The 12115-nt window shown below is 42.1% G+C and overlaps 1 protein-coding gene across 5 annotated transcripts in view; it reads right to left on the reverse strand.

Moving 5' to 3' along the window:
• Positions 1-10221: 10221 nt before the first annotated feature.
• diaph2 (diaphanous-related formin 2) overlaps positions 10222-12115 on the reverse strand; it is a 369056-nt gene continuing 367162 nt past the window's right edge. For all 5 annotated transcript variants that reach the window (XM_041943749.1, XM_041943748.1, XM_041943750.1 and 2 more), the window contains one exon: positions 10222-11504. In XM_041943749.1, the coding sequence (XP_041799683.1) occupies positions 11440-11504 (65 nt within the window). In that variant the 3' untranslated portion in view covers positions 10222-11439. The remainder of the gene's footprint in view (positions 11505-12115) is intronic.

Below are 12115 nucleotides of genomic sequence, written 5' to 3' on the forward strand. Positions count from 1 at the left end.
TGGGGATTCACAGATGATCACCCCTAGGATTCACGGAGGTGAACGTGTGTTTGGGCTGCGGAGGGAGGTGAGTGGCACTCAACCACCTGCTCTTCCGATAAACAAGTTCATGTATGAGGGAGAGAGAAAATGATTATTTGAAGGATTTCAGTGTCATCCCTCCCTCACTCCGGCTATCTCACTTTCACAACTGCGAGCGCCAGAACAAAATTACTCCCCGCCAGTGAATAATAAGGAAGTTTATGAAACGTGACGAATGCGACGGCGCTCTACATGAAATACCAATGAGGGAGGCGCCCCAGCGTAGCAAATGCTACATCCTAATATCAACAGTCACCTTGTGTTACTCCCCCTACTCCCCAGAAGGACACATCATTGAGTATGAACACACGGCATGATGCGGTGACACTGACAATCCCAGGATGCAGGCACGGGCAGGTGAACGGACACGTGCAGGTGGTGTGCCACCACAGAGGGCTGGCACAGAGGGGAAGAAGTGTTGTCATACATTGCATCAGAGTGTGTGCGTGCGTGAGTATGGGGTGTTGGCACTGTCACCTGTGTGCTGACACGCTGTGTGCATATTTGGTCGCAGTGGGGGTCAGTGGAAGTGTGTACATGACTCAGATACAGTTGTCACTCAGTGTGTGTGAGTGAGTGAGTCAACTTAGACGCGAATGTTCATTAGAGGAACTAACTTGGTGTGATACCCTCGGAGGATTGTGTAAACACGAAACTGCTGCTGGAACAAGTTGTGTTAGTTGAGCAGCAGCAAAGTCTATCTGTGATAGTTTATTAAAGTCAGTCATCAAGTGAAATGTCACTAAATAGTTGCTGGTTGCAGTTTCTGATTTGGTTTGCTTCTCTCAGTTTTATTCAACTCGGATTCCAAAAAAGTAGGCATGCTGTATAAAACATAAATAACACAGAATGTGATCATTTACTGATCCTTTTTGACATAAAATCAACTGAAAGCAGCACAAAGACAATATATTTAATGTTTTTCCTCATCAACTTCATTGAATTGTGCAAATTTATGCTTAAATCTGAATTTGCAGCGACATTTTTCAAACAAGTTGGGACAGGAGCAACAAAAGACTGAGAAAGTTGTGGAACGCTCCAAAAACACCTGTTTGGATCATTCCCCAGGTAAACAGGTTGATTGGTAACAGGTGATAGCATCATGCTGGGGTATGAAAGGGGCATCCTCAAAAGGCTCAGTTGTTACACAGCATCCCAACTTTTATGGAATCTGGGTTGCAGCACTGTAAGCTTAATACCTTTAGGCCGGGCTGAACAAAAATTCTACATTAATGTCATGTTAATGAAAGAATGTAAACAAACAGTGACAGTGTGTGTGATACTGGCTGTTGTGTTTGGGGAAAAAAAAGGGAAAGACGATGGTGACCTTTCCTCTGGTTCACAGTTCCACCCAGCAGCACCAACAACATCATTCTTCTTTTGCTTTGCCGTGTTTACAGCGCTGTGCTCCTATTGGTCAATGCTTGGAACATGTCGCAGAAGGCAAAAACATTCTGACATGCTAGTCGCCCACTATGATACGCATCATATCCACGCATGATGCACGCATTGGGTAAAATAATCAAACAAACAATTGTTAAGCCAAACGACCCTGGCATTAAATCAGATTAAATTAAATTAGTTTTAAAAAATCATCAATTAATGCATATTAAAAATAATCCTTACCTGCAACCCTGCAAGAAAGTAAAGGACTAAACTCAGCTTGGCTTTGTCAGTCTGTTTACCCAGCTCAATGCTGACAGTGCAGTTTTGTGTTTTACATCATGCTGCAGGTTTGTCTCCAGGTCACAGCAGCTCCTGTTCATCCACTCTCTCCCCTCACACTCCTCCACAGCTGAGTGACAAAAGTCTCTCCTGTGTGAAACCATGCGTTTCCCTCTCCCCTTTATCTCTGATAGCCATTCCGCTAGCTCGCCAGTCATCATTCGCTGCTGGGCGCGACAAAAGATCAAAAGTCTGCTTTGCTTGCTCGGACACTTTAAACCTTTGAGTGCAAAATGAGTTGTTATGTTTCAACTAGAGCATTATTAATAATCTGGGGCTAAGATGCAGAGTTGAGAAAAAAGCTGTTTGGAGGCCTGAATGGAATGCCCTCTATTTTTCATGAGTGTTTCTGTTGGTGTGTATTTGTGTGCTTGCATGTAAGTTTGTGTTCATGGGGTCAACCCTTTTATCCTCGTCTTTCAGGAGAGAGTGCGTGAGTGTTTGTGTGTTTCTGCATTCTCCGCAGGGACTATTTCAGTTGAGGGCAAAGAACACAGAGAAACTTTGAAAGAGCTTTTATGTACTTTTGAGTGAAATGATCCTAAGAGGGCTTTTTATGAAAAAATACTTTTTATTCAGGCTTCCACATCCAGAAGGGCACTTACCCAATTACCAAGCTCCCTTCCTCCCTTTCTACATCCATCAATCCCTCCTCTATTCTTAGGCCTGCATCTGTGTTGTGTGTGGAGGCATCGCCATGGGCTAAGAGCATGAGCTTAGTAGTAGAGAAATGTAGGGCATGTCAGTGAGTATACAGTGAGTCAGCCATTTGTAACCACTTTTTGGCCATATTGTAAGACTTCAAAAGATCATGCAACCAGAAAAAAAGCCAACATATTTGATTACTAATCTAGCTAATGTTGACTATTTTTGAAGCAAAAGTTTAACGGCCTCGTACTTTTTCTGGATGATTAATTTTTGACTTTTGAAATTGTTCAAAAAGACCAAAAAAGCTTCCTTTGATACTGCACATTGGCGAAGGTAAAATAGGGCATATAGAGATAAGGCTGATACTGTATGACAAGCTAAGTGAATGAGCGGTAAACTCATTCTGTCGCCCTCACTTTCGCATCTCAGCTCTCTTTAAACTGCAGCCTTGTCACTCAGTAGCCTGAAAGGCAAGACCTCACACAGGTTTGACAGATAAAAGTCTCCTCACTTCATTGCTGTTTGACATTTTACCTCCCAGAAAAGTTTCAGCCTCTCTCCTTCCTTTCTCTCCCTCCATCTAACACACACACACACACACACACACACACTTATACTCCCCTCTATGTGAGTCCATCTCCTCTCCTCCTGTCCATCTGCCAGGCAAAATGGAGCCTCAGACAAAGGAGACGGAGGCTAACTCAGTGATCTGAATCAAATGGCAAGAGGAGGAGGGGAGCAGAGGAAAAGAGGAGTGATGGGTGCCAGGGAGGGAGCACGGGAGACAGAGGGATTGGATGGTGAAGGGAGGCATGAGGGGCGAGATGTGAATTTTTTCTGACAGGTTGAAGTCTCCTCTGAGCTGACCCTCTCCCTGCTGGGAGCCATGTCTCCTGGATGTGTGTAGGGTGAGGCAGGATGGAGAAGAGTAGATATAAGAAGGAGCAATGAACTGTCATCAGTGAAATGCCACGCTGAAAATGCTACCAGCAGTGATCAATACTAAGCATGCGGTCTATTAATTTGACCAATACCAAAGCACAAACTCTTGCAGGAATTTGTCACTATTCAATGTCCCAACTTAGGTTAGCACCAGCATCACTCAGTGTCAAGTAGCATTAGCCATCAGTTGAAGTATAGTGACACAGAAGACACATCTGCTGTCTTGGTCATTTTAGAATTTCATGTAGTGAAAAAAGCGTATTGATTTGTAAGAAGTAACACTCCGGCAGGGCAGACTGGACAAACACGGTGACAAGTGACTTCCATTGACTCCGGGGTAGACAGAAAAAAACAAGATAAAGAGGGCAGATCATTGGTTTGAATGTCTGGGGAGGATGCCTGAGTAAGTGAGTGTACAAGAGAGGGGTAAAAAAAAAAAAAAAAAAAAAGTGTCACAGTCAGATTGTTGGAGACATTCATACAGATGATTGTGGGCGTTCACTAAGTCGAAGGGGAGTGAAGGGGGTGTACACAGTGATGCATGGGTGCCTACGCACAGTGCTAGTGCTAATATGCTGATATGTAGCAGTAATTCACCTGCATTATTATTTTTTTTTTTGCCCACCTGTATTCCGCGAAGAACCTCGCCTTCTCTGCCTCTGATTGGCTCTGACCCTGGCATTTTTTCTAATCCTGACTATGCAACAAACAAGAGCCAATCAGAGGCGGAATAGGGCAGGTCTACACGGAATGTGGGTGGGGAAAGAAATCCAGCTGTTCATGGTGATCTATGCAGCTGTTTCTGAGACATTGTACCAAAAAACAAAAATGTTAACCTCATGGTGGCGCTGGAGATAAGTCAGGGCATCATCAATGTCAGTAGGCTTCATCCAATGTCTCAGGGACCATGAATATCTGGACAAATCTTTGTGGTAATCCATCCAATAGTTGATGAGATATTTCAGTCAGGACCAAAGTGATGAACCCACAGGCTGATTTGGTCTATATTTCAGTGAGGATACTTGATAAATAAAGAAAATACAGATAAAACTTTCAGGTAGTGGCCTCACACATGTTCTGCTGAATGCTGAAAGCAGGTGATGCAGATGGAGCCGGCATACTGACGACCTGCTTTAGATCCAAATCAGTATTTTGTTGTTGGGGGTGTGACAGTTAAGTGTTGAGGAAAGATCTAGCACAAGGTTGGCGTAAACTACCAGTAAACGTAGCCTGTGACAGCCTTTGAACTAATCTTTTGTTTTGCCATATCATATTTTTTTCCTACATGACCCACTGGTTGAGAACTACTGCTGCACTGGAGATTTCTTTTTGCCGCAGCGCCACATTTGGCCAGTGGGGAAAACCTGCAGCAAGGTTAATGCTCTGACACTATATCTAACTCTAGTATGTACTGTGTTCCATGCATGCGTTGATGTAGTAACATTCAGCGTTTGACTAAATAGTGCCGTCTCATCTTGAAAAACATAGCGACTGGTGCAGCGGAGCAGTAGATGGTCACATTATCTTACATACTTTAATGCAGACAGCACTGAGCTGTTTTATGGCACAAACACACCTGCACAACATTAGACTAGAAAATTCCTTCACAGACATATTTATCAAGACACACATTCGCCCTAAACACACACATACGTACATTTGTCAAACTCTCATGTTTAAGTGCAAACTGCCGCTTGAATAAGATTTCTCCTCAGACAGAATTAGCTCAGGTAAGGAGGGAATCGTTGCTGTCTGCTTTGTCTCATCTCCATAATGTTTGCGTACTCTCAAGTAGGTGGAAATGCAAAATGAAACATAATTATGTTGTACTCCCACAGACAACTGCTCTGTCACCGGGCGCATTAGAAACCAGTGTATAGTGTGAAGAAAGAGAGTAGGGAGAGAAAAGAGAACTTATGTGGGCCTGGCTCATCTCTCAAGGTTCTGACAAGGATACTTACCTGGAGGTTGTGAAACTAACAAAACAAGATAAAATGAATAAGTAATACCTGCCACATACACACACCTGTACCTGAAGCTCATTAGACAAACACACTGTCCGTATCCACTATCCCAACCAAGACGGATCTCTCACCCACGGTACAAAGCGCAATTAAACCAGACCAGACAAATATAGCGTGGGGGTATAATCTTTCTAAATCACCTGGAAAGTCAAGAAGATAAAAAAGCCACCTTTCTTCAGAGCTGCAATGCTGGTGCCTTGCAAGGAACTAGGTTAGCCTCTTTCAGCATGTTTACTTGCAGCCAAGTACAAATTAACCTCCCAAGATCAACAATAAACCTAATTAGAGTTGTGTTCTGCAGCACACATCTCTAAACACAGATCACAGCTTGTTGAGAGATGAATCTCCATCTGTCTGGCTGCACACCGGGAGGAGGAGAGACTCAGAGAAGATCAGTCCCAAGATTCGCAGAGGAGAGCTTTGTGTGTTTCTCTGTGTGTGTGTGTGTGCGTGCATGCGTGCAGGGAGAGAGCAAGAGAGGCCCTTGTGGCCACGGGTTACTTCCCCATGTCAACCTTTATTTTATGATGTCATGCTGCAGCAGGGACGTGGGACATGGCACATGCAGGGAGAACACACAGTTTGATTTGAGCATGTTTGGGAGGGGAGGGGAGGGGAGTGTAACGCTAAGGGGCTAGGACAGGAACAGCTCTGCCCTGCCATTTGACACTCACTCCTGGGACTCAGACAGCCAGACAGGGAGGAAAACATGGGCGTGGAAACAGGGGAGTCGATGCATCTCACATAGTCAAGTTCACACACACCCGCAGAGTTTAATTTTCCCACGTTTGCTCCACTAAAATAGAATATGGTCACATTTATTATTAATTTTAAACTCAGATCGCCTTTAACAGACTCTGGCAAAATGCTTGTTGGGTTTTTTTTTGACTCTACAAGAGATGAAATCCACAGGAAAATGCATCCCTGGTTATCATATTAAATCCTTCAGTATCAAATAATATACAAATTATTGAATTTCTCTCCCATCTTTCCTTGTCCTTCAACTACAGCAGGAAAATTTGCATTCACTGGGGAGATTTAAAGGTCTGAAAAATGATTAAAATGGGCAATTTTTCTGGATATGTGTTTTCTGATTCTGTAGTAATTTCCCTAAGCTGCCGTTGGACATGACAGCATTATCACTTTGCCTTTGACACTGTGCAAGATAAAGCAGTAAGGACACCAAGGTCCAAATATGTTGCTTTTATAGGTAAGAGCTGTCCCATTCATCATGCGCTAACACCTAGAGCTCTCTGTAATCCCTGTCCATAAGTCAGCGAGGGGCAGGAATCTTCTGCCCTGCCACAAAGTAAACTGAGGATGTAATTTTAGACCAGAGTATTGGAAAAACAAAAGGTGAAAAGGACTTAAGAAAATAAAAGTTTGATAAAGAAATATTTCAACACTTCAGACACAAATGCAAGACAAAAAGTATCTTTCAGAAATCAGTTTATATAACAAAGTGGTTATTATTTAGTATCATATTCCATTACATATTCTATGGAAGGACAGTGTGCATAACCATTTTGTTTTTTCATGTTCTTAAGGATACAAATAAACTTAAAATGTTACAAATATAAATGTTTCTTAAGACAATAAAACATACTCAATGACAACAAGGAAGGTAGGCAGGGATATGGCAGCTTACACATCATGGTCGGACAGGGTTTGTCAACAGTTATGAGCGCCGTTTGTTGATTTAGCCGCGATTGGTCTTCCACAAATCAATAGTAAAGCACTAACAAAGCAGGGACTGGATATGTGGCAGCTGGAACTATTTACCAAAATAAATACTTTGCAAATAGTTCACTCTGTTCGTGGCAATGTCGTAATCAAACATCTCAAACAACTCTTCCTCTGCCTGAGCAGAATATCTTGTGAGGTAAAGTGCGCAGTCAGTGAGTGTAAGTTACAAACTTTTAATTAAAGCGCTTGCCACCAGCCACCACCAAAATGGCACCTTTGCAGTTTTTGATAAATCTTTCATACCCCTGCCTCCTCATTCTTACAATTACCATGAGCACAAGTCATATCATAGATTCAGGTTTGTTAGTCACAAGCTAAAAGACAATGGGATGATCGGCCCAAACACATAGAGGCCTGTTTTTCACACTAAAATGAAGGAACAGTTCAGGTCCTTTGACCTGACACTCTCCTGCTATTTTCTATAAAAACACATCATTCTGATTATCCTAAAAGATGGAATGGGGGAGAAATACAACAGTCACTTTACAGGGATGATGAGGAAAGTTGTCATTGTAGAAGTTTCTGCTCAGAAGTTGTCTGCACTGCAGCGGCTTTCATTAATCACAATTATTTTCAATTCATGTTTTCAACCGCTGCTTTCCAGCCACTTGATCTAGTTAGTGGCAACAAACTTTTATGATGCTTTACATATTCAGTGTTGTGTTGCATCGTTCATAAACAGTGATCACAGAGATCAGTGTTGCAGGAACGATGCCTGATCTGGAACTTCTACAATGGCTAACACCGTAGCTCTTAGCTTATTACGTTCTACAATGGCATCATGACAAAAGTGTTCTTTTTAAACGCCAAATGAATGACATCCTTCAAAAGATGTCTGAGTGTTTTCGAAAAAGAAGAAATACTACATGACTATCATTTTGTAATCACATCAAAATCTCCTACTTTGAGTGTTCTTAATTGGAACAATGTTTCTTAAACAATGGCTAAAATAAAATAAAAAGTTTTTATGTCTGTACAATCTTTCTCATACTTTGACAAAAAAGAGACCAGCACTCCCTTTGATATACAAAACAAAAACAAACTAAAAAAAAAGAGGAATTTCCGTTATTGTGTAGTGAGTACTGTGAGTTTCCCACAGGAAACAAATTGGCACATGTCGAAAAAAAAAAATTAAAGAAGAGGGAAACATTTTCAGCCAAATTATTCAGAAAGAAGTGGACAGTAATTGTCAACCACAAACAACAGGTTGTTTTTGGCATTTACAGTGTCCAATCAAAAGGGGAAAAAAACACCAAATGTCACAGGAAGAAGGAGAATTGACTAAAAAAAAGGGTCTTCCTCAGTACTTTCAATTGTACAGGCATGGTGGTGTCGAGGACAAAGGGCTAGTTGCAATTAGAAAAAGGAAGTCACTGCCTTTAATGGCACATCTCTATCTCTGCTGCATACAACACATCCTTAAAACTCCTATCTATGCAGAATCCCTTATGCGGAAACCTCATTCTCTATGTTTTCTCTGTACGACTGCTCGAACCTTATATTCAGAGGAGAATTATTGTCTTCTTAAATATTCAGACTTCTCGGAGCATTGTGGGTGCACCTTGAGCCGAGATGATGTGTAAAATTGCATTTTTAGAAGCATGCAAGCTGGGAGAGGAGGCATCATGAAACAGACACATCACAAGCTGCACTGGCAGATTGTTTAAATGAAAAATCTCCATCTATTCAGCCCGGGAGTCAAGCACACTGAATCCTATTTCGCCTGGGTTTCTGTTCCGATTACTGAGCTGGCATGGTGCGCGCACACACACACTTGCCCAAACACAAACACACAGACACACAAAGCCTAAAGCAGAGTTGTGGTATTACTAAAGTAACCTGTGTTTTGGTAAAAGGGTCACTTATGCCATTAGTGCTGGGGAATTGGAGGGTGTTTGGAGACTCACTTGCTAAGACAAGCATCATCTTGTCTTCTGTGCCCCTTAGTCGATTATTCTGGTCGTGCCCACTCTCCATGCGGTTTCAATGGTTATTTTTTAGTCGCATCTGCTTACAGTTTAGGGCAGTGAGGGGACAGGGCCGCCCCAGGCATGAATACATGAATAAATAGTTCACGTAAAGATACTGTGTGACAGTGGGTCCTGACAGAGGAACAAAGCTGGCGGCAAAGTTTCAACTATTTTGTACACAACAACAAGCAATTAGGTGTTTGTTTCAACGCTGAAAGCTCCATCAGGTGGGAGATGTTACTGAAAACAGATGTGAAGTATTTAGCTACGACTGCACAGATCCCAGCAGGAAACAGCTTTTTAATAGAATTTTGAGTGTTTGAGCCGTGGATTCTCTCAGTAGATTGCTTTTTCCCAAAGGGTTTTCTTAAACGAATGAATGAAATACGTCCTGTGATTCATGTAAGCCTGCACATTTTGTGCCACAATATAAATTTATCCATTGAAATCTCAGCTGTGAATTTTTAAGCTGCTTAGTCTTGTTTGCACAACCTCGATTCTAAAAAAGTTGGGACGCTGTGTAAAACAAACAATGAAAAAATAATGTTATAATTTGCTGATTCTTTTAGACATACAGTCAGTTGAAGACAGCACAAAGACAATATATTTAATGTTTTTCCTCATCAACTTAATTTTTGTAATATCTGCTTTTTCTGAATTTGATGCAGAACCTTTTTTTGAACAAGTTGTGACAGGAGCATCAACAGACTGGGAAAGATGTGGAACGCTCCAAAAACACCTGTTTGGATCATTCCACAGGTAAACAGGTCGATTGGTGACAGGTGATAGTATCATGATTGGTATGAAAGGGGCCTCCTGGAAAGGCTCAGTCGTTCACAAGTGAGGATGGAGCAGAGTTCAACGCTTCGTGAACACATGATTGGATAAAGGATTCTTTTTTGGAACAATTAGTAAAACTGTTGTCGCAGAATTTGTTGGTAAATGGCTGCATTCTGTTTTTATTCATGTTCTACACGCCGTCCCATTTCTTTTCAGAATTATAGTTGTATTTACCACACAGGTCTGTTCAAAATGGTAAAATGTTATCTTGTTGAACAAAACGTGCTCACATGAAACTGTGTGTCTTGGTTTTCTGACAGACCTTTTTTTTTCCATTTTTTGAAAACAGGTGAAAAAATCCATTGAAAATCTGTGAGAATTCTAAGTGGAGTGAAATTTTCACCATTGATCTCCAGACAGATATAATTTCTGAACCTCTTTTCAGAGCCTTCATATTTTTTAAAAAAAGGAGAAACAGATTGAATTAGATTATATTAAAAACACTAATACCTTCCCCCACTGCCGACCTGTGTGAGGGATGGGAAGGTCAACGGGTCATGTTGGTTCCTCTGGGCAGTTATAAGCATTTAGAAATGTGTCAGTCTCTCACGTTAACAGCAGAGGCGACCTGGGACAGAGCTCAGCACCCCAAAGGCATCGGTTAGATATTACACAACTAAAAATAAAAATGCATCTTGTCAAAATGGAGATTACAGTTTCAGGATCCATGAGTCACATGCTGAGAAATATCGGCGCAGACAGGGCTTGTGGCTTTGTGGGATATGGAATGAAATTAAAATGATTCATGTGGACTCTTGATGTTGGTTGAAGGAGGGATTGACAGAAAAAAAGCACCACTCCCTCGCCCGTTAAGAGTTTGGTGACTTGCTCAGGCAAACATCAGCAGGTTGTAGTCTTGCCAACGTTGATGTTGAATCTTCCATTTAAAGGACAGCTGGCCGCTGCCCCTTTGTTGAATGTACTGTGTGCGGTATGTTTGTCAGGATGATAAGCATACACTATGGTACAGTCCTTCTTGGCAGACTGTCTATTTTCAACAAACTGCATGCTGTTTCATGTCAAAATCAAAACTGCATGTGGACTGTAGTATTTTGATTAGTAGAAGGCTTAGACTTGCAAGAATCAAATCAGGAAAACCTTTCATTTCAAACAGCAGAAGCCTTGAAAATGTGTTTGTGTTTTTTTCTATAGAGAATCTAGAGAGGACGTGAACATTTAGAGTGATGAGAAAGAGTATTGAATAAATATGTAACGCGTCCGACAAACAGCATGAGAATTAAATGTCTGTGTGTGATGTACTGTAGCTTCTTCAGCTCTGTGTGGCTTCTCTAGGCGTTTTCGTTCCATACGTGGTGCTGTGTGTGTGGGTGTGTGTGAGTATTTTTGTGTGTGTGTTAGCGCCACAGTGAGGGCTGGTCTGTCCCTCCTTCAGATGTCTTCCAGGTCTCCACCTCGCAGGCCTCTTTGGCACTTATCTAGCGTCTTGTGGTAGGCGCGGGTGATCATCGAGCTTGGTGATTTGCGTTGTGGCGCGAACGAGACCTTTCCAGGACTGCGCGGCGGTTGTCTGTTCGGATGAAAAAGAAACGGCAAAGAATCAGAAACTGAGAGTGAGACTGGAAAAGAACAAGAAAGCGTTGTTACATTGATCCGTACTGGCACGCAAGAGCTCAACTAAATGAAAGGCTGCATAGAGGAACTAAGCGAGGCAGAGAAAAGAGACGGAGAGGGGAGAAGAAACAACATGAAGCAAATCCAGGCTGATTGAGAGCTGAGCAGCAGGGGGGGGACGAGAAACAGAAGAAGCTGCTGGAGCTGAGGTGCTTGTGTCTGGTGTCATAGTAACTCCATTCAGCTCCTGAACCAGGCTCAAGACCCCCTCAACCATTCACACATCAGATGCAACATATGCACAGGAGATGCACACATGCATTACGGGAAAAACAAGCAGCGGCAGAAGAATAATAAGACTGCTTGTACAGTACATATGGAAAGCAGAAAGGCAACAAACACTTGCGTTATACAGTCATCCAAGATTCTTGGTGAGATAAAAGGGTACAGCATGTTAGGACACCAACCTTTTTCGTGAAAGATTCCAATATAAAGGCAGATAAAATTAAACCAGAAGTAACGAAATAAAAGTGGCTGCTATCCACCCGGCGAGTGGTGGCACTGCAT

The sequence above is a fragment of the Chelmon rostratus genome, chromosome 9 (assembly GCF_017976325.1).
Source record: "Chelmon rostratus isolate fCheRos1 chromosome 9, fCheRos1.pri, whole genome shotgun sequence".
In the NCBI taxonomy this organism is placed as follows: domain Eukaryota; kingdom Metazoa; phylum Chordata; class Actinopteri; order Chaetodontiformes; family Chaetodontidae; genus Chelmon; species Chelmon rostratus.